Source organism: Necator americanus, chromosome V (assembly GCF_031761385.1).
Source record: "Necator americanus strain Aroian chromosome V, whole genome shotgun sequence".
NCBI classification, from domain to species: Eukaryota; Metazoa; Nematoda; class Chromadorea; order Rhabditida; family Ancylostomatidae; genus Necator; species Necator americanus.
In genome coordinates, this window is record NC_087375.1 from 32,821,585 (window position 1) to 32,847,160 (window position 25,576).

General features: G+C 41.3%; 3 protein-coding genes across 4 annotated transcripts; 1 reads left to right on the top strand and 2 right to left on the bottom strand.

The window, feature by feature from the left end:
- Window positions 1–1,439: 1,439 nt before the first annotated feature.
- On the top strand, window positions 1,440–24,559 carry RB195_015921 (uncharacterized protein; the record flags this gene model as incomplete). Of its 2 annotated transcripts, XM_064206860.1 has the most annotated exons (29): window positions 1,440–1,535; window positions 2,993–3,087; window positions 3,406–3,480; window positions 4,363–4,472; window positions 4,982–5,114; window positions 5,946–6,060; window positions 8,626–8,737; window positions 10,348–10,488; window positions 10,675–10,800; window positions 10,867–10,982; window positions 11,129–11,251; window positions 13,068–13,203; window positions 13,267–13,391; window positions 16,085–16,177; window positions 16,236–16,342; window positions 16,489–16,567; window positions 17,052–17,126; window positions 17,667–17,843; window positions 17,906–18,050; window positions 18,113–18,185; window positions 18,756–18,832; window positions 18,938–19,026; window positions 22,713–22,807; window positions 22,877–23,017; window positions 23,110–23,233; window positions 23,688–23,862; window positions 24,037–24,135; window positions 24,275–24,366; window positions 24,437–24,559. In XM_064206860.1, the coding sequence occupies 29 exons, from the start codon at window positions 1,440–1,442 to the stop codon at window positions 24,557–24,559; spliced, it is 3,267 nt and encodes a 1,088-aa protein (XP_064062741.1). The 2 variants fall into 2 exon arrangements, with proteins under 2 accessions (XP_064062741.1, XP_064062742.1); XM_064206861.1 differs by lacking the exons at window positions 1,440–1,535; window positions 3,406–3,480; window positions 5,946–6,060 and adding an exon at window positions 11,626–11,760 and having other exon boundaries at window positions 3,038–3,087; window positions 4,982–5,100.
- Window positions 7,475–7,738, bottom strand: RB195_015922 (uncharacterized protein; the record flags this gene model as incomplete). Its single annotated transcript, XM_064206862.1, has 1 exon — window positions 7,475–7,738. The coding sequence occupies one exon, from the start codon at window positions 7,736–7,738 to the stop codon at window positions 7,475–7,477; it is 264 nt and encodes an 87-aa protein (XP_064062743.1).
- RB195_015923 (uncharacterized protein) lies at window positions 14,383–14,910 on the bottom strand (the record flags this gene model as incomplete). The annotated part of the gene is made up of 1 exon (XM_064206863.1): window positions 14,383–14,910. The coding sequence occupies one exon, from the start codon at window positions 14,908–14,910 to the stop codon at window positions 14,383–14,385; it is 528 nt and encodes a 175-aa protein (XP_064062744.1).
- Window positions 24,560–25,576: the final 1,017 nt, after the last annotated feature.

The window sequence follows — 25,576 nt, forward strand, 5'->3', positions numbered from 1 at the left end:
TAAAATCATTTCCGTTAGTAAGAATTTGTTTTGTTTAGATTTCTCTTTGTTTCCTAAGGAAATGTTGAGAAATCACAATTGTTCAACACGGAATTGAGTTTAATTTGTTTTAGAAACTATTTGTGCCCTATTCCCTAAGTTCAATTTGCTTCAATTAGGAGTTGTAGGCTGTGCTACACATATTTGAGACCGAATTTTTTGAAAGTCAACTAACAGAAAAACAACTCTGATGCCTTAATGCAAAGATAGCTGGAGAACTCTCAACAAATCCTTAAAACTACCCGATTTTTAAACAATTCGACAAAATCCTTCACACATCCGACATTTCAGCAAACATTTGTTGAGTTTCTGTGCGAATCGGACATTCTTGCCGCAATATGGGAATCCTTCCCGTATTTTGGAGAACTGGAAAAAAATCTGGAAATAAATGTAGTATTAAAAGTTTGACGAAAGCTTTCACAGCTGAGGTCGCGAGGAAGTAGAACACTTAACATTTTTGACTATTATTGTGCAACTTATTGTCATGAACCGGCCTGAACGACCGGCTAAAGCCAAACTACAGAGTTTTTGTGGTGTTCCTTTCCCTCACCTTCAACGCAAAAAACAACGACGCAAAACTCATGTGCAACTTATCATTAATAGTGGTAGAGTAAGGAGTAAGGGTGATCGCAATCGAAAAGGCACATCTCACACCTCTGAGGTCAAGCTCTGATGAAGATCACTTTGCACTACCACAGAGTTATATACAGACAAAAGTTGAGAGTTTGCAAGCAGAATGAATTTCAGTTCCATTTCCTTTTTATTCACACTTTCTACTACCACTTTACTTCCTATTTTTAATGACACTAACATCACAGTGGTTTGACTACGTTTCGAAACTTCTGAATTTCTTGCAGTGAATCCAGAAACTACTTGCATTCAGTAAGGAAGTAAAAATAGCAGTAACGAGTGGATTTTCCCGATGTGTTCCACTCACTCATACTGCTACATCAACTCTCCAAAAAAAAACTTCCAAAAAAACCAAACCGAAACTGGAAAAATCAGCCAAAATGTCATTGTATTGTGTTAAGGAAACCTAGTTTTTAATTCTACTTGTACTTTTAATTGATTTTCTTGAGCTGTAGCCAAGATTGGTATTGATCGTCTGTATTAAACAACGGCTAACTTTTTGGCGTTATCTACCAGTACTGTTTCGAAAAGATGTTTGGACTAGTTTCGAAAAATCCCTCAAAATTGATTAAAAAATAAAAAGGATAAAGTCACTGGCGTTTCAATCCACTTGGGATGCGCCAACGCGTTTTACTGCAATTCGTAATCGTTGAGGTCTTGGAACACGTGCTGCCCTATACAATGACTTGCTGGAGCCAGACAATAATCAAGGCAGTGTTTTTTTATCCGCTCAGACAGGTCGGGTACCAATTTATCGACCCCGGGGAGGGATGAAAGGGTTGGTTTACACGAGGGCGGTTTCGGAGCATCGACCATTTGGCTACAACGGAATCTCAAAAATATTATCCGAGAAACATTTCTTGCTGGTAAATTTTATAGTTTTTTTTTTCTAATTCTCTGTACCATAATACACCGTGAACGCTAAGACCAACTTCTAGAATACTACAAAATTGTACTCTAGGACTTCTAAAGCGATCTGCATAGGAATCCTCACATTGCAATAATAGATGGATTACATACTATCAAACGGCTTCATCGATAACTCACACTCTATACGGTGTTGTTTATGTCATCCGAAGACACGTGCTACTCGCTACATGTTCCTACATATTATTATCTACTGGATTCTGGTGATTCATTTGTTTCATTTGCAAGAAAAGATAACAAAGAGCTTGTAATAAAATATGAGTTTTGCTGTACATGTCCCCCTAGTAAGTGCACGGATTTTATAATCAAACAGAAAAACAATGACGTATCCTATAACATTTCAATTAGTGCATAAGTAAAGTTATATATTGCATTTCCATGAAGTGTTTTTCTATCGCCACTGTTCATGTTGACTGTTTTCCTATTCATTTTCCTGGGAAATATATTCGATTTCTCGAGATATTAAAAGGATAAAGTCACTGACGTATCAATTCACTTGGGATGCGCCAAGGCGTTTTACTAGAATTCGTAATCGTTTAGGTTTTGGAACGCGTGTTGGCCCATACAATGACTTGCGGGGGGCAGTCGATGATCAAATCAGTGTTTTTATCCTTCCAGACAAGTCTGATACCAATTTATCGACCCCGGAGGGATGAAAGGCGTGGTTTGCATTAGAGCGGTTTCGAACCCTTGACCGTGTGGCTACAACGGACCTCTAACCGACTGCGCCACACCCGCCCTTTTCTCGAGATATTAGTGGGAAAAAATCTCTATAACTGAATACTTGTCAAAAAAATGATAATCTAAAGCGCAACCCAGTACCAGTTACGCGGTCGTTGCCACCCAAAATTACCGACGAGTAACACAGTCTTGATGTCATGTCACATCAAAAAAAATCTGTCAGTCTAAGTTACAACCTTAGTGCTCCAGTACTCAACAATTACATATTGAGGAGAATGAATTTTGTGACAATTTCGTTAAGATCCAGATCCTTTGTGGCTGATTTTTCTTTAAACCGGCAGCAGACATTGCAGATAAATAATGACTACGACACTAACTAAGTAAAACCTACAAATTATGAGATGTGTGAGGACGTCGAGGTGGAAATGTCGTGGTGGCCGGCACTTATGTCTGCGCCAACCGCCGCTACGCATTCGCAGCACTTCCTGCGCCTTTTCACGGATGACATACAATTTCTCTTTGTTCTACACAAATCGAGCGTACCGACACACACTGTTACTGGCGCAGAAATTTTACATTTGCACTTCCAACAGTGGAAGGGAAAGCACATGCGTTGCGGATGAAGCTCACCCAGACGAACGTATTCGGAGCTGGCTGAACTTGTGGTATTCCCATAACTTTTATTTCAAGTACGGAGAAGGCAGTTCTCTTGCAGGTATGTCCATCAATTCCAAGTGCGGCACGCATCCTGAATATTGGGATGTTGATGGTGAAAGATATACCAGCGTTAGAAATTGCTGTAGGTTACAGGTAAGTAACAATTATTGTGAAAGTAGGAAGCTTCAATATGGGTATTTTATTTCTCAGGCTACATACTTACCCCGCAAAGTTCTCATTGCATAAAAAACAGAGAATTTCTTTAAAAAGACAAATCCTTTAACGTATTTCAAGCCCCAACGGTGTCTAGCCACAAAGTCATCTTTTTTTTTCAAAAGAACAATGCTACCGTAGTTGGGCGAAGTAGTACTAAAGGAAACTTTCAAAGAAAACTACTTTTTTCAACCTAATTTTTACACCTTATTCCTATTGTAACATTGGTGTAAGTTCCTTTTCTAATGTGATGTTCAGGACAACGGCGTCAGCAGTTTTAATTGCAAGGGATCGAATAATTAACGAAACGCTGCTTCCTGGATATGAATTCAAGTAAGAAATGTACAATTTTATTCCCATTCACTGTTCTTCATGGGCATTTGTGTAGGATATAGAGAACAGAAACAATCACAAAAACTACCCATGAGCATAGTTAATTAGAACACTTGTACGAGATCGAGTTCTAACAACCTGTCTCAAATTACGGATAAAACAGCAAGGATCTCAAGTGAAGGTAGACTTCCCCCTACTCACTGCATTCCCATCATCTCCTACTCCTTAAAGGCATCACCCCACGAATCTGAGGTGGTACGGACTTCAGATGGAGTATTCGTATACGGGATGGGAGACTACGGAGAAGGGGGTGATTCCGTCCATTTCTTCCTAATTGCCGTAAAAACGGCCCGGAAGACACGGCTTCAGGCGTTTTGGCGCACTATTTTGTACAGGGAGTTCGACTGGAGCGCGCCAGCCTTGTGCGGCGCCGCATCTTTCGGGCCGTTTTTTACGGAAATTAGGAAGAAATGGACGGAATCACCCCCTCTCCATAATCCACTATCCCGTATACGAATACTCCACCTGAAATCCGTACCACCTCAGATTCGTGGGGTGATGCCTTTAAATGCAACAGTAAATCGTACATCCTCATACAACCAAACCTTGTGCTTGTCTACTAATAATGACGTTATGCCGTTCGTAGCCCCCCTGTAAACTACTAGAAAAACATAATCCAGGCACAGTAACATTAAATGGAGAACACTATAATATGTATTTGGATAAAAAACTTCTACAATTTCCAAGAAAAGAAAGAGCAAAAAGTTCACAGTTTCCCGACAAATCAACATAGCAACTAAAACAAAAGTGAATGAAAAACTTACTATGGGCCTTCCCTTCAATAAGAACGCCTGCAAAGACAGATCAATCCACTAATTTCAGCTTCACAGTCTTGTTCGACCAATGCGAAGAAAAGAAAGCAGCTGGGCTCACTATCGAATTCATCCGTGATCTAAACGTTGACGCTATTATCGGACCCACATGCAGTAACCGTGAGTTCACCTTTCACGAAAAAATGTGGATCAAAATCTGATTGTTTTTATTCGTGTTTATCAAAATCCCAGTCACCATAGATCATTGAGGAATTTGACCGATAAGTGGTAAAAGCGCAATTTATACTCTACATCCTAGTATAAACGCGCCCTAACCCTTTGAGATTAGGGCACAATTTCCTAGCATTTTGATTCTTTTCAAAATATAGCACTACAAAAATAAAGCCACTTTAATTGTGATTTTCTTAACTTAACTATTCTGAACTCGAGGAACAGTATTCCGAACCACAGCAAAACCAACCCTGCTAATGGATGGGAATTTATGGAGAAAGTATTGTGTGCTTAAACGCTCTCCTAATACGGAAAATTAGTGGAAAAAGAGATTGAAATAGCACTGTCTTGTAAAAGTGAAGACAGGCTTTTTCACTGAAGATACATCGCTCACAATGGATGGCGAAACTCAGTTCAAAGGAGTGGTGTCTCTCCAAAATTGATTGTTGCTCTTCCAGCTGCCGTCGCATCAGCCATAAACGCTGCTTTCTACAATATTCCGATCTTCACATGGGGATTGAGCATTTCGTCAGTGTTGGATAATTTGAATCGATTCCCTACAACAGCAATAATGTCGGTCAGCTCGTCCAGGTAAATGACACAGTACAGTATACAACTTCTCCTGCATTGTAGCAAAAACGTTTTGAATGTTTTGGATAATTCAATAAATGATGCGATAATGCGCACTTTCTCTACTCTTCAAAAATTAAGATGAATATTTTCTTAAGCTAAAATTTACTATTCATTTTCTACAAACCTTAGGGACGCCTTCCTGGTACACTATCAATGCTCTTGCTCCAAAAATCTCTTGGCAATGACGAGGAATATTCTTCCAACGCAATAAGAAAAATAGTGTTTTTTATGGCAGGGACCTAGTACTTCCTGGACTTTATGTTTCTAACTCGAATCCGCCGTACCAGCTAGATCAGTAAACGCTTTCTCTTCTGCTTTCAAAAAACAAAAAGAGCATGAAAGAAGAAGACTCTCTCTGCAACTTCCCGAAATTTTTCGGAGTTAGGGAGCCTAATAGAGAGGGAAGATGTCCTGGTAACAAAAACCTTTCCCGCAGGTTCAGTATTAAAAGCAATTTAAAAAAATCATAACGAAACATACATTGATAGGAACATTTAAAAAAAAACAACAACTTGTTTCTCTGCGTGCTATCGGTTTCTAGTGAATAATACGAGGATAGGCTCTTCCGTAAGTGTTTGCAGAAACACTCCCTCTGCAACTTTCTGAAATTTTTCCGAGCTAGGGAGCCTAATCGAAGGTGGAAGATGATTTATCAGCAATTTTATCCCTTAAAAGAGAATTTAAAAGCTGCTAAATCTTAAAATTCCGTTCATTTTCACTCTACTTCGTTCCTTTAACACTGAATAAATACTCTACTACTACTCCCAAAGAAGAAATCACTACTTACAGCCTTGGAATTGCGATCAACACCGTGCTGATGTCATTCGGATGGACGCAGTTTGCGTTCATCTATTCAAGTTTAGGAGATGATGAAAAATGCAGCGTCATCAACACTGACGTCCAAGTAATGTTTCAGTTTCTAGACTTTTTGGTAAAATTTGATTTTTCAATGAACTGGAAAATTATTCCTAAAGTAAGTAAAGAATCGTGAATTAACATCCGCGAGGCCAGAAGCAGTTGAGAAATCCAGGGACGGACTGGGTATTTAGACAATCTTGCACATAGCTGACCAGCCAAATATACATACGTCATCCACGCATACACGTATACATACTCACGTGAATACAAATGTCGGTATTTATGTTTACGCGAGAGAAGCAAAACCACTCTCGCCTTCTCTGCCTCTCTCACATCCGCACATACAAATATATGCACAAATGCAGTACATAATAACTACGGTAAATCTTTCTTTTTCTTTGGCTTGCGTACCGTCTACTAACGAGGTCCGCTTTTCCCGACATACGACGTCATTTTGCCTGTCTGTACGCTTGATCAAGTTGGATGCCAGCTAGCTTCATGTCAGTGGTGGTACGCCTCTAAAGATCCACTAGGCAGTTCACAAGTTCCTACCATCGGATCGACCTACCGTCTTACTGCCTTCAGTTGTTTCAGAGCAGATTCAGTTTCGGCAAGTCAGTGGTTATCTGCTGAACCGCCCCGCCTATAGATAAAGCTAGGGGAGGTTGTTTCTAGAACTCATGAGTTAGTAGATGAACCGCTGTTTGAGTCGAATCAACTAAAGATATGACCGCAGTGGGCAGTTTTAGGGAAGTCGGTGTAGATCGGAAGAACTCTTCTGCTGAAATGCTCTCGAAGAGGTTATCCTTTTATCACTTTTATCAAGTCCACTTGAAAGCTACCACTTTTGTCGTTGATGCCCTAAAACGTTTCGACATCCTCGGTCTGGTGGTGTCTAGAACTCATGAGTTGGTAGATGAACCGCCGTTTGAGTCGAGTCAACGATAAAGATATGACGGCAGGGGGCAGCTTTAGCGGAGTGCACCGCTTTCTTCGAGTTCTTTTTCGTCTTCCTGTAATTTTGCAGGTTTTTCAGCATCATATTGTTGAAGAATGAGTCAAAATCTCCCTCTTACGGACCTTCGCTTTTGCTTCTTTTGTTCATAACGACATCAGTTTCTCTAACTTCCGAAGGGCAGATGGTGTTGTAACGAGTACTAAGCGGGCTGTCTCAATGATCTCACTATTAACTAGCGGCCATGTGCCTGCTTAAGACGTTTTGGATGGGTGGCAGTTGAATGCGCGAGATGACCTCGGCTTCTTGCTCCTTTACTCGACACCACTTAATAAGAAAAGGCCAGCATCGATCATCGTGGTTCTGCTTTAGGTGCGTGATTTTGATTGTGAGGATACGTGGGCAATGTTCCGCTGTAACTGTTTCGTCAAGTATGACTTTCGCTTTGCTGACAAACTTCTGTCCGCGATGTCATATTAGTGAGTAGTCAATTTGCGTCCTTGCGCTACAGTTGTAGAAGGGGGCAAGGTGGAATTGTCACCTTGGGATTTCTGAGTCTGCAATGACCAGGCTGTTCGAATCGGCGATCTCCAGAATGCGCCCAGTCCCGACTTCCATAACCAAAACCACCATGACATTTACAGCCATCCTTCATTGCTCGGACATGGTCGTTCAGATCTGGCGTTTGGACTGCAGTTTTGATCCGTCCTAGTGCGGGTGCTGGATCGCACGAGCGTTCTGACAACATGCCAACGTTTCGAGTTACCATGTTGGTCTTAACGACTGCTTGCTATGTTACAAGACTGCGAGAACATACCCAGCTGCCCCGTTGTCGCACTATCCGGAACGTCGGAGATTAGCGCACATCTTCCACATTCACCGAGCCCCGTGAGTGACCGACTGCTTTTGCGGATGCCCTAACTTTTACCTGTTTTTTTGAGTAACCACGACAGAAAACAAAAAAAAATAGAATAGGAGTCTTTTTTCTTTTTTTTTTCTCAATAACTGGCTTATTTTGGCTTTTTTAATCCATTATTTGATATCAATCGACTTGTGAACTCAAGAATTATCCACTGAACTCAACTAGAGTTCTTAGAATCCATAGCAGAGACTTTTTTGAAAAATAGCATTACCAGAGCTGAGTCTCAGATAACTGGACCTTAAGATGAAATGATCTTTCACTCAAATACACCGTTTGGATATATATTTGTAAAGTGCTGGTTATTATGAACATTTTGGTACCACTCCAAGCTAAAGTTTCAAAGTTTTGGAGAAGTTGAAAATTTGGCCGAATTGCCGTGTTTCAAGCAGAGGTCGACGTTAGCAGGTCAAAAAGGACTTACACGTATACACATACACAGAGTCCCACTTTTTTGCCTCAATCGAACGCTCGTCCCAGCAAACGTAAAATTCTCCTATCAACGTGTAATTGCATGTAGGATAATACAGTATAGAGAAATTTGTGCATAAACATATACAGCATTATTATCCTATGTACTTCAAGAGGTGAAGCTATTCCGATAGAGTAGAATATAGACATAAATATATGGAGAAGAGAAGTGTTTAGGGAGCTGGTTTTGGTCTACTTTATCACTGAAATTGAGGCACCTCTAAATTTTTTAATTTGCAAGTTCTCCACTAAAATCAAAGTTTCAGAACGTCTTCTCAAAAGCAGATGATGTGACACTCACCTACGCTTCAGAGCTAATGAGCATGACGGATACAAATGTGATACGAACGCTAAACAATGCCAGCACACGTGCAAGAAGTAAGAATCAGAAAAAACTAATCTATACATATGATGCATTGTAATATTGGTGTCATGTACGTTTTACCTACACTTATGTTTGCGCGAGTGACAGTGAAGCACCCCAGGCAACTCAAACTCTTTCTGCAAGCTGAATTACTCGAACATAAGTGCACCTACACGTAAATGTCTTCGCAAACATCCTGTGAATAAGATAATTTTTCCTGATAACATAATTACTCCCATTTACTCTCCAAAATGAGCCCGTAGCATACCCTCCAGTATTACGTTGTCCAAAAATCTTAGACCAAATTTCACATAATTATAACTTTATAGTTGTGCAGTCTGAACGTCCGCTAGCGCCGGACCTCACTGATCAATAGAAATTTAATATAGTAGCATTTTACATGAAATTAAATTTGTATTTTTCTAATGACGCTTATTTCGTCCTTTTTTTTAGAAATTTAAGGATTCATAGAATGAGGATGAATTGAAGTGATGATTTCATGATTCTTTTCCTAAACGCGCGAATACTACGTTTGGAGGGCAATCAAACTACATATTGTATATTCCTTCGATACCGTAACAATTTGGAAAAATGATTCGAAGCATGAGTTTTTCTTCTCTTTCTTCACATTAGTCAGCGCAGAATAATGCACTAACATAAAAGAACACGAACTTCATCACTGTACTGATAAAAATCAGGTTTAACGTCAGATCGTGTAAACTGTTAGCAACTATTTAATCAGCCATTTGCATTTGCGTTTCCAATATCTGAAGTATGGATGTTACCAGGCTGATGAGGCAAAAGTGCCGTTTGAATAGACATGCGAAGGAGCACGTAAACACAAATCAGCTACTTTCACGGATATAAAGTAGCTTACAACGTTTCTTTTACTTCTTCACAAATTCACTTGGAGTTATTGCGCGGTACTAGCGCCGTGGCGTATCAATTCAACTTGAGAACCATCTGAACCATTTTACCATTTTTTTGCTGCCGGCGCACGAATCCGACAACTTGGGGCCGTGACCATTTTACTGCTTTCTGGCACCGACGGGCTAATCCAACGCTCCCACCCCATTTTATCGCATTATAGCAGCGGTTACTGCACAGGGGCATATCACTTTAACGCCGTAACACCCGCCTACCTCATTTTACCACTTTGCGGTGGCGACGCACAAATTCGACGGCGTGGGACCCTGATTCCTGGAAATTTGTTGCACATACACACACAAACACATGTGACTCAATAAGCGCGCTATTATGTCGCACGATAGACATCAATTAACAAAATAATGACCATCATGATCCACTGCTTATGTCAATCGCTTCATCAGACTATCAATTGCAGAAGTTCAGAACTGTGGCGGCTGCGCGTCAAAGAAGCGCGAAATCTCACTTTTTAGTTCCTTTTGATCAACAAAATTTTCCTCTAGTAGTTGCAGCTTAAATGCCCAGCAAATGGCAGTCAGACTGGGTCAAGTCAGGAGGACAAGCAGGGTGCGCCAGAACTTTAAAATCAAGTTTGGCCATTCCCTAGAGAGTAAGCTTTGCCACGTGAGGTCGGGGTTTTGTCGTGATGCTTACTCGCCAGGAAAATGCCAAACTTGATTGGAAAGTTCTGTCGCAGGTTGTTCTCCTAACTCGGTACCGTCTGACTGCCATTTGTTGCGCGCACTGAAGATGCAACTACTGGAGAAGAAATTCGATGACCAGAAAGAGCTGGAAAGTTCGTCCTTTTTCGACTCTCAGCCGTTGGAGTTCTCGACTTGTGAGTTTGATAGTCTGATGAAGCGCTGGACAAACGAATTGAATCATTGACATACGTGAGTCATGATGATCATCATTTTGTTGATTGGTATCTATGAACAATAAAGTTGCAATTGTTTGAAATTTGATGCAAAACTTTAGCACCAACCTAATAATCAAAGATAAATAATATCGAAGTTTGGTTCAGTTATTGTCGTTTGCCTGAATGAAAGAAACGATCTGAAAAGATCGTTTATGCTAGCAGCGAAGGATGGAGGGTTCCTAACCTCAGAGTACGTGTTCATTTTTGCCGACACAAAATCTAAAGGATACAGTAAGTTCTCAATGTGTGTTCTTGACGTCACTAAGATCAGTGTAGGACAATCATGTGTACTTACAGCGATAATGCTCGAAGGAGGCAAGCAGAGACGTATTTGGGAAGACACTATGGATTCAAAAGACGGAAGGGATGATGAAGCAAAAATGGCATTTCAGCATACTTTAGTTATTTCGGAAGTGAGTTTTGTTATGAGAACATTGAGAATTTCGAAAATAGTGATCAAACGCCTGAAACAATGCAGAAAGTAAGGAAAAAAGTGAATAGTTTCCCTTCTTAGATTTATATATGGAATGAGATGACACGTTAATGGATATCCTCTTAGCATATGGGAGCTGGAGAAGTCTTTGACAAGGAAGATGATGCATTTGGCAAACTTGTTATCTCACGAATGAAAGATCCTCCATTTAATTGCACTGATGAGTGCAGAGGAGAAAATTATTCGAGTGTGAGTTATTCTTTGTTACGAAGCAGTATAAAGGGTGGGGCAAATAAAAGTGGCCTGGGGAAAAGAATTCCACGTTACAAAGAAACACATCAACAAAAAGGAGATAGTTCCAAGTTCGACCTTCTTTGAATCTTGGCATCATAGAGTTTGATTGTGTACTACTTTTTGAGCAGAGCAAAGATTGTTATTGATCTTTATTCTGGCTAACGTTTTGGCGTCGTCGCCTTGTTTAGAACCTGGAAAAATCAAGGACACGTGTAATCTACTCTCTCAAACGTCTCGTCATCCCACGAGATACGACTTAGCAAACAGATTATTCAAAGCCAACACAAGTACACAATCAAAAAGGAGATAGTTCGCTAACCTGCTTACAGGAGATGTTGAAAATGAACGGCATTCAAGTCTCGGCAGCTTTGAGACCTGGTCAGCAAGTTGGGGAAGGCAGATTGAAGCTGGACTGCTGGAATGGCAGCAGTCTCATCAGAAATGTTCAATTGCAGTTCTTGAAGGTTTTGAGGGTTGTTGCGATACACTTTAGTATTCGGGGTCCCCCAGAAAAAGTAATCGCTCAATGACAGGTGACCTGGGTGGCCAACTAGGACCGAGATTAGACTGACCTCTGCTAACAACTTTCTCAAGTGTGAAGATTGTGTGAATGTGACCCATGGTTCGGCAGAATGAATGGACAGTTTGGAAGTAACTTTAGGTCTTTTCCTCCTCAGTGCAAATGAATTGAGAATGTTGGAAATGTAACGCTCAGAATTCACCGACCGATGAAAGAAAATGGAACCAGTAATGCGGCGTGCAGACACTGCACATTACAGATCAACCTTCTGATCCATCCAGTGGTGTATGGTGGAAGTGACACGGCTATCCGCTGCCCAGTACCTGTCTTTCTCTGATTTAACTTAACCACTGAGATGAAACCAGGTTTCATCAGAAATAAAGAAAAGATAAGCTATTCGTTGTTATCTCAGTGAACAGCCAATCAAAAAGGAAAAGCATAAGTAGCTTAGCAAAGTATTTCCTTTCCTTTGACGTACTTCTTGCAACTTGAAACTCTTCTCTCCACGTCATTTTTACTTGCCCTACCCCAGTTAATTCAGTAAGTCAGTATCATTCGGAAAGCAGTGACGACACAATAAATGCAGATTGTTAGCCGCCATACTTATAACGTAAATTGTTTATTCATGACAATACTATTCCTCCTTTTCAATGGTAAAAGTTTACGCCCATCCTCGACATTTACTTCGGAGAATTTCGCACAACTTTCAATTGATATTTAAGATAGCAGCAATCCTGCAGTTATAGCTAGAACCAGGTTGATCGATTACGAGCAACTGGACTGAGCTATAATTGGTAAACCTCGCAGCCTCCCCTGGGTAGTGCACCTGTTGGCGGCCTCGAAGCAAAAGAGTAAAGAGTCAACGTTGAAGCGTAGGTGACGGGAGCAGTTAGGGTCGTGACGCAGAGCTCCCCTACATTTTGAGAGAAGTAATGGATGCTTGTTGACGATGTCCGCCCCCTAACTTCTAACGTGTGGGAGAAATACTATCTTCTAATACTTTGGTTTACCTATGAAAGAGATCAGTGACATTAGCACAACTCAACTCGTTTTCTCAGACAAAATATTGCTCTACATAGATGGATTGTGACTTACATACACAGATAATGATTTCTATTTGTGTTTCCGTCTGTATGCAGTGAGTGATTATGTACGTAGTCCTGTGCGTACACTTGGAAAAACTCATTAGAACACTTTCAAGTGATGAACTTGAACCAGTAAAAAACACTTCTGAAAACAGTAACGTTACAGGCAGGTGCTTATGCGGGTCAACTCAATGACGTATTCTACGCTTACGCACGAGCCCTCAACGCAACACTGAGGCAAGATCCATCGGCGTATCGAGATGGAACTAAGATCATTCGCAATATTGTGATGGAATTCCAAGGTTAGCTTTACTTAACAATTAAATAGGCATAAATTTAGAATATTTCCAACAATAATGTTCAAGGAGTGTCGGGTAAAATCGTAATGGGAAAAAGTGGTACACGCAAACCTGTCTTCTACCTCGATGGCTTGGATAGGAATGGAGAACAAGTATTATATGGCACAATTGATGTAGATGGTTATAATGGGGTCAGTTGCTTGCCCTCAATTTCTGCACACTTGCTCTACTCTCGAAGGTAGTTTTTCATAGGGAACACAAAGAGTAAGCATTCGAGAAAATAAAACAAAGCGACCATATTAGAACTTTTCTGCAGTGTACTTCCTAGTGTTCTTTAGTGCACGTTTACGTTTGGTGTTATAGAGCATACAAACTTGGGAGTACTTATATGTCTGCCCAGGTTACCGCAGCACGTTTGACGCAATTTGTGCTTCTTCCGCTAATTTAGCTCGTGGAACTCTTAGGAACTATTTGATAAAGTAAAAGAATGCGTCTCGAACGTCACTTAAAAGGAAGAAAATTGTGGAAGAAAAGAAGTTAGGGAAGTTTTTATGTTTTTATGCTGCCCTGGGGTTCCTATGCAACGTCAGTGTCGTGCTACGCTATTTTTAAACTCTCAAGGTGACGTTCTAGGCCACATCCCCTTCCAAAAAGCACAAAATAGCACGATTCAATAACGTGTATACAGTACGAAAACACTATAAACACGCATACCAAACAAAATTGGGACATAATTTGACCAATCTCGCGTTAATCAATCCGCTTCTAAGGCGTCAACGCCTTCACTTCAACTCAGAATCGATTGAGGTTTACGAACGCGTACCTAGCGTACCTACAATGACTTGCAGGGGTTAGTCAATGTATCAATATCAATTCATTGTTTTTATGCTCAAAACAAGTCTGGTATCAATTTATCGACTCCGGAGGGATGAAAGGCTTGCATTGCACTAGGATAGATTCGAGCCTCAGGTCGAACGCGTAGGCAGCCGAATATCTTATCGACTGCGCTTCACCCGCACACGTTGGAACAAATAAGGTTTTTATAAGGTTTTGCTGTGAGAGTCGCGAACTTGAACACTATCCGGTAACTTTTTTGGAGGCGCAGACTACTGGAATTCAATTCTTCGCGTGTTGAACTGTTGAACAGTTGAAAACAGTTAAACGACTTGGGTCTGACAAGTATTAGGGTATTCGGAAAGTATCTGCCGAAATACGGCAAAATTTCAAAGCAACACAACTTTTTAACAACATTTTATTATTCGACGAAATATCTCCATCAACATCGACAGCCTTCTGCCAACGTCTCACAAGATCACGGTTTCTTTTGGCGTAGAACTCCGGCGACATGGAGACGAAGAAAGCCTGAAGGTCATTTTCGAGGTGGTCACGATAATCGTAGCGCTTCTCTCCCAGGTGATGCTGAAGCAATCGGAAGAGGTGGTAGTCGCTCGAGTCTAGGTCCGGGCTGCACGGTGAGTGCCGTAGAACTTCCAATCCGAGCTCCAGAATTTTCTGGAAAGCCTTCTTCGCGATGCGAGGGCGCGCGTTACCGTGCAGCAGGCAAACTTTGTCGAGCTTCGAGTGCTCCTTGTGGATCTTGTCTGCCAGTCTTTGCAGTTGGGCACAGTGGACCTCAGCAGTAACTGTCGTGTTATCCGGCAGCAGTTCAAAACGGTAGATTCGATGAACTCCCCACCAGACGCTCAGCATGACCTACTCATGAATTTCACCTTTTACGAAAGGGTCCAGCATTTCATCGCCAGCGCACCACGCACGTTTGTGGGTGTAGGTGACGTAGAGGACCATTTTTCATCTATAGTAACAATAGTGTCCAACCAGTGGAATCTGCGGCTTCTGGAGCAGCTGAGTGCAGATGTCCAAGTGTCTTTGGCAGTTGCCGTCGCTCAATGCATGTGGGAGCCACTGACCGAGCTTTTTCACCATTTCGAGAGATTGCAGTTCATTGCTCACGGTGGACAGCAAACAGCCAAAACCGGCAACGAAATACCGCACACCTTCATATGGATGCTGCTTCGCCAGATTCTTCAGTTCGTCTAACGATATTGCAGTCGGTCGCCCAGAATGAGGCTCATCTTCGATTATCTTGTTTCCGGCTGTGAAGCGCTGAAACCAGGCGCGCACAGACCACTCAGGAGGGGCTTCAGTGCCGAATACTTGACTTAAAAAATCAAAATAAATAAAATAGAGAATAAAATTCAAAAATGGATCGTTTCGCCTCTACCTAGGCGATCCATTTTTGGATTAGCCTTCCTTGAGGTTTCGATGTTAAGTTTCGATGGGCTTCAGCAGCGGGGTGGCCAGATTCGAACTCGTAAAGGAGTACGTGTCGAATTTGGATGGAATGTTTGGCCATTATAGGATGAAATAGGCGAGCCAGATATGTGGTTACAAGCGGTAGTGTCCTTATATAACACGTTTAAAACAGGAACTTCCAGAACATCTCAAAAAATCTGCGCAACTGCGAAATTTTCGGCAGATACGTTCCGAATACCCTAATACATAGCGTGTGGTGCGCAACAATGAAGTGAAATTGAACTCCGCGTGTTCACGAGTTACCAACAGAGAGAAGTTTTTGAGCAAGCTTTATCAAAACATTCGGAAGTTACCCCTCCCACTCGCGAATGCGCACACCCTGTCCGCGTCCCATCTGCTATAGTAAGCTGCATTGTTAAAGAGATAGAAAGGCACAAGGCTACTTCAAACGCGTTTTACTCGATTCGTGGAAAATTAAGCGATCCGCCTCACATAAACTAACTCCTCTCCCATTTACTCGTGTAGAAAGCCCAACGTCCAAGATTTTGTGATACCCGGAACTTCAGCAGGAAATGTAGAGAATTTATGAGAAATTACCATCTCTGTTTAGTTTTTCAAAGTTACAAATGCAACCGAAATTTGGTGGTCATGGGGAGGAGGACCACCGCTCGATGAGCCTATCTGCGGATTTAGTGGGAAACAGGTGACGTATTGCATTCGTTGCATTTCCTCCTTGCAAAAGCTTATCTGACTATTTACAGTGCCCCGAAAATGTTCTCGTCAAATATCTTGCATGGTTCATTGTCGCTGCATTTATCTTGCTTTGTGCAATAATCGCTGGTTTTCTCGGGATAATTTACTCCATCCAGTCAGTCACATTGCTTTTTTTTCATTTTTCCAGCGGTCTTTCACGAACGCGTCAACGTTTTTTTCACCTCAGGACCGGACATAATTTCTTCTGAAAAAGGAATTTATTTGAGTAACTTTTGCCATATCCTTCTATTTTCCTTGCAGAGCAAGAAGGAAAGAGACTGAACGTTTAAACCAAATGTGGCAAATACCATTTAGTTCTCTGGAAAGTGTTAGCAAGAAGGTAGCTTTTAAATTTTCATCTCTCCAGGAATACCTACATTTCTAAGAGGAAACAAAACTTTGTTTAGAAGGGCGAGGCCAGTCACCGTTCTCTCCAAAGTGGTGTAAGTTCAACGTCCACAAGAATAACATTTGAAAATCAAGGGGAAACGAGGAATTTCAACTATTATTTTTACCAGGTCAACTAATAAACTAATTATTGAGATACAACCATAATTTTATTTCAGTGAACTTATCTTAAGGTTATCTGTTGAGAAAATCTTCTGAACAAACTTCACTCAAAGTGGCCAAAACGTTCCAGTACTTTAAATCACTAGCAATTCAGAAGTTTGCTTAAATTTGCCCGAGCTGGCCAACATTCTGAATTAAAAAAGTTCATATTGGTGAATTTATGCTGAAAACATGGGAATAGAGAATTTTTCTGGGAACTGAACATATGAACGACGATTGGTCTAGTGTTGAACTCTAATGAGAAATTTGTACAGAAAGAAAATGTTGCTGCCAGGAAACACGAAGCTAGGGTAAGAATGGAGTCTCAGGATTGCCACGAGATGAGAAAGGTATGTATAAACACTAGTTAAGAAATTATTTTGAAATTGGAAATTGTTCGGAGAATTTGATGAAAATATTTCTGAAAGTGCCAGTTCGAATTTTTAAGGGCAAGCTTAACGCTAATCGTCGTAAAAAAAAACACCGTGGGAACCGCTATAATTCCTACGAGAATGCACACTCTTGTACACGCCTCGATCACTTCACCAGCCTATTCACTGATTTTATTTGAATGCACTTGTGAAGACAAATAATTGATCTTCTGCTCGTGGACGCGGCGCACGGCGACTGATTTCGTAGGAAAGAACGCCGCCTCCCACGCCGTTTTTTTTAGTGGGAGATCAGCGGAACCACGGCAGATCCGCAATCTACAACCCCATCTCAAGCTTTTCCCTTTAATTCCCTGACTACGCCAGATTCATGGTATGATCCCTTGGAAACAATATTACAATGAAGTGATAACGAATCTTGCACTGGCAAAATGTCATTCTGAAATAATAAAGTGTTCTAATCCTATAAAATACAGAAGCTTAGCTGCAAAAATTATGCAGATGCGAGAGATCGAGAACGACAACCTGAATCGATTTATCGGTCTGTGCCAAGACGCCCCACAGCTGATGTCAATATGGAAATTTTGTGCTCGCGGTAGTCTCGACGATGTTATTACGAAAGGATCTATGACCATGGACAATTTCTTCATATTTTCGCTGCTTCGCGACATTTCTAATGTGAGTTAGCGAAATACATTCAAAGTTTCAGGAAATCCGCCTTTAAAAAATGGTGATTTCAGGGTTTGTCCTACATCCATAACTCATTTCTACAGTACCACGGTTTTTTAACGTCACAATGTTGTTTGATTGACGATCGATGGCAAATTAAAATATCCAACTATGGATTGCGAAAAATAGGGGCTCTTGATAACCGCGCTCCTAAAGGTAAAACTTGCCACAACAGTTAGGCACATAATGTAATATTTGGATCATTTTTGCCATTCTAGACCTACTTTGGACGGCCCCGGAGCTTCTCCGTAAGAACGATCGGTCTGGCAGCCAGGAGGGAGATGTTTACAGGTGAAATTATTCAAAACGGTGCTACGAATGTACAAACCAGTAAACACGTAATGCTTCTTGAAACTCCGCACATTTCCTTGTCATGATGCAGTTTCAAACGATATAATTAGGCCTTACTCAAATCTCAAATCAGGACAGAAGTGGCTGACATTTCCTTATCACCTATCACAGCGTTAAAGAATGGAATTATTAGGCCTTACTTAAATATGAGATCGAGCAGGAAAAGGTTGTCTGAGAGTAATGACGAAAACACAGCGAGTAGAAGCGAAAGGCATGAAAAGTCATAACAATAAACACATTTTACCCATAAAAAACCTCGAAATATGCACTGAAAACTTTTTAGTAGTTCCTAATTTTCTCATTCTTGTTGGAAGAAAACTAAGTAGCAAGATCCCACATTACGCATATCCGAAGAGAGAAAAAAACAAAGTCCTACAGTGGGTAAGCAGGAAAAAAATGCAGAAAGGAAGATTTACCGTATTTCCTCTCCACCTTCATGTAGGTAAAAAGTAAATCGTCTAGTAGCTACTCTTTCTTAGTCCAGATTTTCCATCCATGAATTTGTTCCAGCTTCGGAATAATATGTGCACAAGTCATCACCAAAACTTCGCCGTGGAACCTTAGCAATAAAAAAGAAGATCCTGAAGGTAGGTTTCTGCATGATCAACTTCGTTTGGCATATCGTATAACTGTAGAAAGCGCTTCTCAACATCAATGCCAGTATAGAACGGGGAAAATTTGAATTTTCACAGAAATCTTGTACATGGTGAGGAAAGGAGGACATATGCCAGCAAGACCTGAGTTAAACGTCGATACTGACCTCGATGTTAGCCCCGCTCTAGTGAGTTTCAGAACGTTTTGTCCTTGACTTGAGTTTTTTGAATCTTAGCATATTGAATACGAAGCTTTTCACTGATTTTTGTGAGCTGTAGCCAGTGTTGGTACTGATCTTTATTAAAGGCATCACCCGATGAATTTGAGTGGCACGGATTTCAGCTGGAGTATTCGTGTACGGGATAGTAGATTATGGAGAGAGGTGTTATTCCGTCTTCCTACTTGCTGTAAAAAACGGCGCGGAAGATGCGGCGCGTGCACATGGCTGGCGCTCTCCAATCGAACTCACTGTAGAAAATAGTGCGCCGGAACGCTCGAGAATCTTCCGAGCGTTTTCTACGGCAATTAGGAAGAAATGAACGGAATCACCCTTCTCTCAATAGTCTACGATCCCGTATACGAGTACTCCACCGGATATCCGTACCACCTCAGATTCGTGGGGTGATGTCTTTAACAGCTAACGTTTCGGCGTTATTGCCTTCGTCAGAGCCGAGAAATTGGAAGCCATTTGTGGTTTTTCCTCTCAAGCGCTTCATCACCCTACAGAAACCATTCAAATGAAAAACCAACTCAAAGGACAAAACATTGTTTAGCGCTTACTTCATTTGTTGAATTGGGCAACGTAACAAACCACCACGTACAAGAAATACGGGTCACAAAGGTTTTCATAAGGGACCTGACTGCCCGTAATTCTAAACCCGCACTGATTTTGATATGAGTCTAATTCGTTTGTGATCGCAATGTACCCAATCTTTCTCTTCATTTTTGTGCTTTTGGCAGTTATCCAAAATTCCTCCAGTGTTCTGTGTGCTATGATATTGGACCCGAAAAGCACCAACTTAACATACCTCTATTTCGGAGCTCTGATGACGTAGTCCGTAGTGTGCTCCGAGTGGCGTGGATAGTTTAGATTTTGCGGGCTCATTTGGATGCTCCCTCACTATAATGAATTCATGAACGCGTCCCGTTTCCCCTATATAATAGTCAGCATGCGATACTACACACTTCTGACTTCATGCAATCACCCTCTCTGCACGTGGGCAACCCACGCAGCTGGGAATTGCGTAGATTCGGTCATATGCACGATTACGTACCAGTACCAGTACGTACATTTGAAGTTTGCTGGTGGTATTTCCACAACCCTCACGTCGTTCCGTAGACCGCGTAGCTCCGTACCGTTCTCCTAAAATTATCACACATGTAAGGTAAACAGAACGGAATGCTTTTTTGGCCAGCCACTACGTTGGATCTTCGAGAGAGTTGTCGTGCTTGTCGAGCAACACAGTCTCTAGATGGGTACCTATTGAATATTGGCAGTTTATGATCCAGATTTACAGACCGTACCGTATTAGGTCGTGTATACTACTTAGTCTCTAATATCCCACTCCACAAATAAATGTGCACATTTAAGAAAGCTAAGCAGTTGTCTATCGAATGCTCCCTCGCGAAGTTAATGTGGGTGCACACCTGAGAAGATTGAGCAAAAATCATCAATATAACCGCAGTACAGAAATGGTTTGCGGTCTAGTATAGGCATTTCGATTTTAGGCATGAAAACAATGGCTAGAGTGAGTGCCAGCCTTTGTCCCCTCTAATTTGTCGGTAATACCTTCCCGACCACTGGAAAAAAGAGAAAATCAGGCACTCGTTTATCAGGGTCATGGTCTGCACAATGTTGAATCTGTACATGTTTAACCAAGCCTGATGCTGCGTGAGCAGCCTGGATAGCTACATCGTTTGAAACGTTCATATAGAGCGACCTAACGTCAAAGGACTATACGACGCAGTTATGTCCGAAGGTGATGCTGCGAATTTGTTTGAGGAAGCTGTTAGAACTATTAAGGTGGGCAGGGACATATCCGAGCAACTCATTTAAGCAACCAGGAAGTTCCTATCTGTAGGCACCCTCCCCAACACCATTTATTATAGGTCTCACTTTAAAGGCATGTGGGTTACTCGAAGCGAGACCTTTCTCAGAAAGATTGTGAGTTTTTATTAGAGTGTATAGGACTGGGTACACAAGTAAGTCATTTTTGAGACGCATAATAAGATTTTTTGGTAGCTCTTCTGTGCCAGCTGTTTCAAGCCAAACCGTATTTGGACGGCGATATTGCTTTCTAGATTCATTCGCGGAAAAAGGAAAGTATAGTGTCATCCTCATGACGTTTAATCGCTATGTCTAGTTCACGTGATAAAACAACAAATTACTCTCCCTTATAACGGAGACCTTAGTCTTCCCACACGCACAAAGACTGCGGATCTCACGTATTCTTCGGCGTTGCGCACTAGAGAGGTTGGAATCAATGTTTTTTTTCGCTGCTTCGAAACAGAATATACTCATGTTACAAACACTCAGAATTTGTTGTCCCCAGTAGGGATAGGATCCGGTGATTTACACATTGTACGCAGGAAATGGCATAGATAGTTGCTCAGCTATTCTGTTTTCTTGTCTCATCTGTAGATCAGGCCATAGAGGGGGAATATCCAATAGGAACCCATCTGGAGACTGTGTTGGTCGAGAAGCACAAAAACTCTCTTGAACGCAGTGGATGTGGATAGCCAAAAGAGGATTCCGTATGTGACATACATACACATATGTGATTGTTTGAGCAGAGCGGAGCTGTCTGTTAAAAATGGGTATTCAGGACGACGTGAGGGTTCTGGAAATACCACCAGGAAATCTCAAGCATCAGCTGGTACATAATCGTGTATATGACCGAATCTAACACGTGGGCAACTCCCACCTGCGTGGGTTGCCCACGTGGCAGAGAGGGTGATTACACGGTATCAGCGATAGTGTATAGGATCACATCCAGATCGTATGGTAACGATCATATAGGGGAAATGGGACGCTCTCTATCTATTCGGTAAAGGAGCATCCAAATGGGCTCACAAAATCTAAACTATCTACCCCACTCGGAGCACACTGCAGAATACGCCATCAGAATTCCGAATAGAGGTGGAAGCTGAGATGCTACCTCTAGAGTCCAATATCACAGCACGCAGAACGCTGGATGCATTTTGGATAACTATCAATAGTTCAAAAAATGGACAGAAAGAATGAGTGTGTTGCGATCACAAACGAATTAGACCCATATCAAGATCAGTGCGGGTTTACAACTACCAGCGGGCAGTCAGGTATCTCATAAAACCCCTTGTGACCCGCATTTCTTGTACTGGCCTGTTACGCTGTCAAATTCAACAAATGATCTAAGCACTAACCGATGTTTTGTCCTTTGAGTTGATCTATCATTTGAATGCTTTCTGTAGGGTTATGAGCCGCTTGAGAACAAAAATCACTAATGGTTTAGGATTTCTCGGCGCTGACAAAGACGATAACACCGAAGCATTAGATGTTAATGAAGATTAGTACCAACCGTGGCTACAGCTCAAACAAATCAAAAAGTTACCTTCATTATTCATAGGTTAATTGATACATGTAGGCGCCGGTACTAACATTTACCAGAATGTGCCTTTGATTTGAAGAATTCAGAAGGCAAATAGAGCTCGTGACATGAAGTATACTCGAACTTTTGTTGGAGCATTCCTGGTAAACATAATTAATTACGTAATACGTAACATATTAGCCCAGTTTTTATGCACAACTGTTTCGATAACCTTTTCTTTAATTTGATTATCCCATTCAACACTAATTTACTGAAGAGAATCGGAAAAGTCCAAAGTGATTTTCAGCTCCATCTTATACGTGACTGTTGGGCAGAGCGACCCTCCGAAAGGCCTACTATAGCAATGATCAAATCGCTCATGAAAGGAATGAATTCAAACAGGTTAAAAGAGATCCTAGTTTCTTTCAGGAGGAACAACTAGAATCACTGTGAAATAAGCTGTCATTTGAGGAACGACAATCTCATGGATCATGTGTTTAATATGCTTGAGACGTACGCTTCCAATCTGGAATCTGAGGTTGAGGACAGGACCAAGGAATTGAAGGAAGAGAAAAAGAAAAGTGACATACTGCTCTATAGGATGTTACCGAAGTAAGCGAAATAAATTGCGCATGATTCACGTAAATAGCTCCGGTGGCCATATCACCTTTATTTTGCTCAAACCCGATGTTTTTTGGTTCCAGACAAGTTGCTGACAAACTAAAGCTTGGTCAGTCAGTGGAACCTGAGACTTTTGACAGTGTTACCGTATTCTTCTCAGATGTGGTGTCCTTCACCAAACTTGCTGGAAGGGGTACCCCATTACAAGTTAGTCTCTTTACATTTTTTATTCGAAAAGAAAAGTAATATTCGGTAACGCTTAAACACAGTCAAGACCTTCGAATTAAATTTAAAGAATTTAGCGTTTAGGTTTAGGAAAATAAAGTATACTCATAAAATAAGAAATACCTTTAGTATAACAGTATTTCTGTGAAATTCATTTTTTTTTTCGCACAGTTCAAAACTATCATAGCACTTTCATGTAGCAGCAATGTTTTAGGTAGTGAATCTGTTAAATGATCTGTACACAGTCTTTGACAGTATAATCGACGCCCACGACGTGTACAAGGCAAGTTGATGTGCAGCTTTAATTAACTACCAATAAGTTACTGTTTGTCGTTGCAAAAAAAAAACAACGCACTATTATATTACTGTGAGATAGTAGCGGCTGTAATATTTAGCCACAACTTCTTCTTTATCAAACAATTGTGGGAAATTTTAGGTCGAAACGATTGGTGATGGTTATCTATGCGTTAGTGGTTTACCCCACAGAAACGGTCAAGAGCACATCAAAGCGATATGCAATATGTCACTTGGTTTCATAAAAAGTCTTGAAGGCTTTCGAATACCACATTTGCCGCAGGAGCGGATTAATCTGAGGATAGGAGCTCATACAGGTAAGGCTGCCCGCAGAGTTCACAGTCGCGCTGGCGCGCGGTTTGGCGGCTCTGCGGTTTTGGTGGTTATTGACCATTCACAACAGTGCGCTCAATAATATATACAATACGCCCGTCTCATGCACTTCGATAGTGAAATAAATTAAATATTCCAGTCTGAGTTTAATGTTTTAGGTTCCGTGGTTGCTGGAGTTGTTGGTTTAACAATGCCGAGATATTGTTTGTTTGGTGATACAGTGAATACTGCGAGCCGAATGGAAAGCAACGGAAAACGTTAGTTCCAAAAGCCTTATACGCTTTTTTCACGAGTCAGATACAGTTAGTTTTATAGGATAAGATTGAGTCTTTGCTGTGCACGTTCTTTCAACAAACCAATTTTCTTTCATTTAAAAAATAATTATTTCCACTCAAGCAGGAATGATTCATTTGTCCGCAGAAGCGAATCATCTGCTGCACGTCGTCGGAGGATTTCAAACAGAGCCTAGAGGAGAGGTTATAATTAAGGTACATCAGAACTTTATCAACTGTAAGGCTGTAGTTCTCCGGGAACCTTCGAAAACTAATCCTATTCTAGGGCAAAGGGGTCATGGAAACCTATTGGCTACTCGGCACTGCAAGCGGAGTTTATCGACCGCCAATCCAAGAACCAATTATTACCAGCAGTACAGAACCTGCACAAATGAATATAGAAGATTGAAAAATAACACCAGATGATGATACTTATTCGGTGTTGAAGAAAAATGTCGACGGATACTAATTTTATAGCACCGCTTATTCATAATATTGTAGTAACGAGAAAGGCACCTCTATTTATAATTACATGTTAACTCTATATGTTGAAATACAGCACTTGGTACGTTTGTCTGCCCGGACGACCGCGATACGCGTTCGATTGGAGCACATCACAAGCCATAGGGGTATCATATTAAAAGGAAAGTGGATGCGGTACCATCGCACCAAAGATAAGTGTCACTGGCCCAAAGTAATTTTAGTTAGAAGGAATTAACGTTTGTATCGTAGATAAGAGAGACCTGATAAAGGTTTATTTTTGTAATATTATGTGCACCCCGTTCCAAGGCAATTAGCAGGTCAACCTATGTCCAGGATTCTGCAGATCATACAATAAAACCTTTGAAAATTCTCAACACTCCCTGCAGATTTCTTAAATCACCTGCAAAAACCTTGCACAGAATTTTAAAGGAGGTTGCCCAAAATTCTGGAATTTTTTCTTGTTTCTTGAAAAAAAGTTCGAACACTTTTCCTCGTGTGTTGATGTATATAAAATCCAGTAACAGTATAGAAAACCACGGTTCCTAAAGAAAACGATGAATCATACGATTTCAGCGCGGTTAGTATTAAAGGCAGCATACCACGAATCTGATGTGGTGAAGGAATCCACAGCAAAAACTAGAAAAGGAATTGTAGATTCCGAGATCAGGGTTGGTTCCGCTAAACCTTCCCCTAATCGTCCTTAAAAACGGCGCGGGAACCGCTTTAGTTCTTACAAAGAACGTTGGAACGTTCCTCTATGTATATGTTCTGGTCCCCTCGGGAACCTACTTGAATAGGCAGTCGAGGAGAACTCATTAGCTTTCGACCGCTGCGCAGCTGGATGCGGCGCGTGCACCTACATTCCGCGACGGAACCTTCTCTCTATGAATGATGAGTGTACCGTCATTCATCTGTTGTACGTCGCTCCTTCTGCATTTGGTCT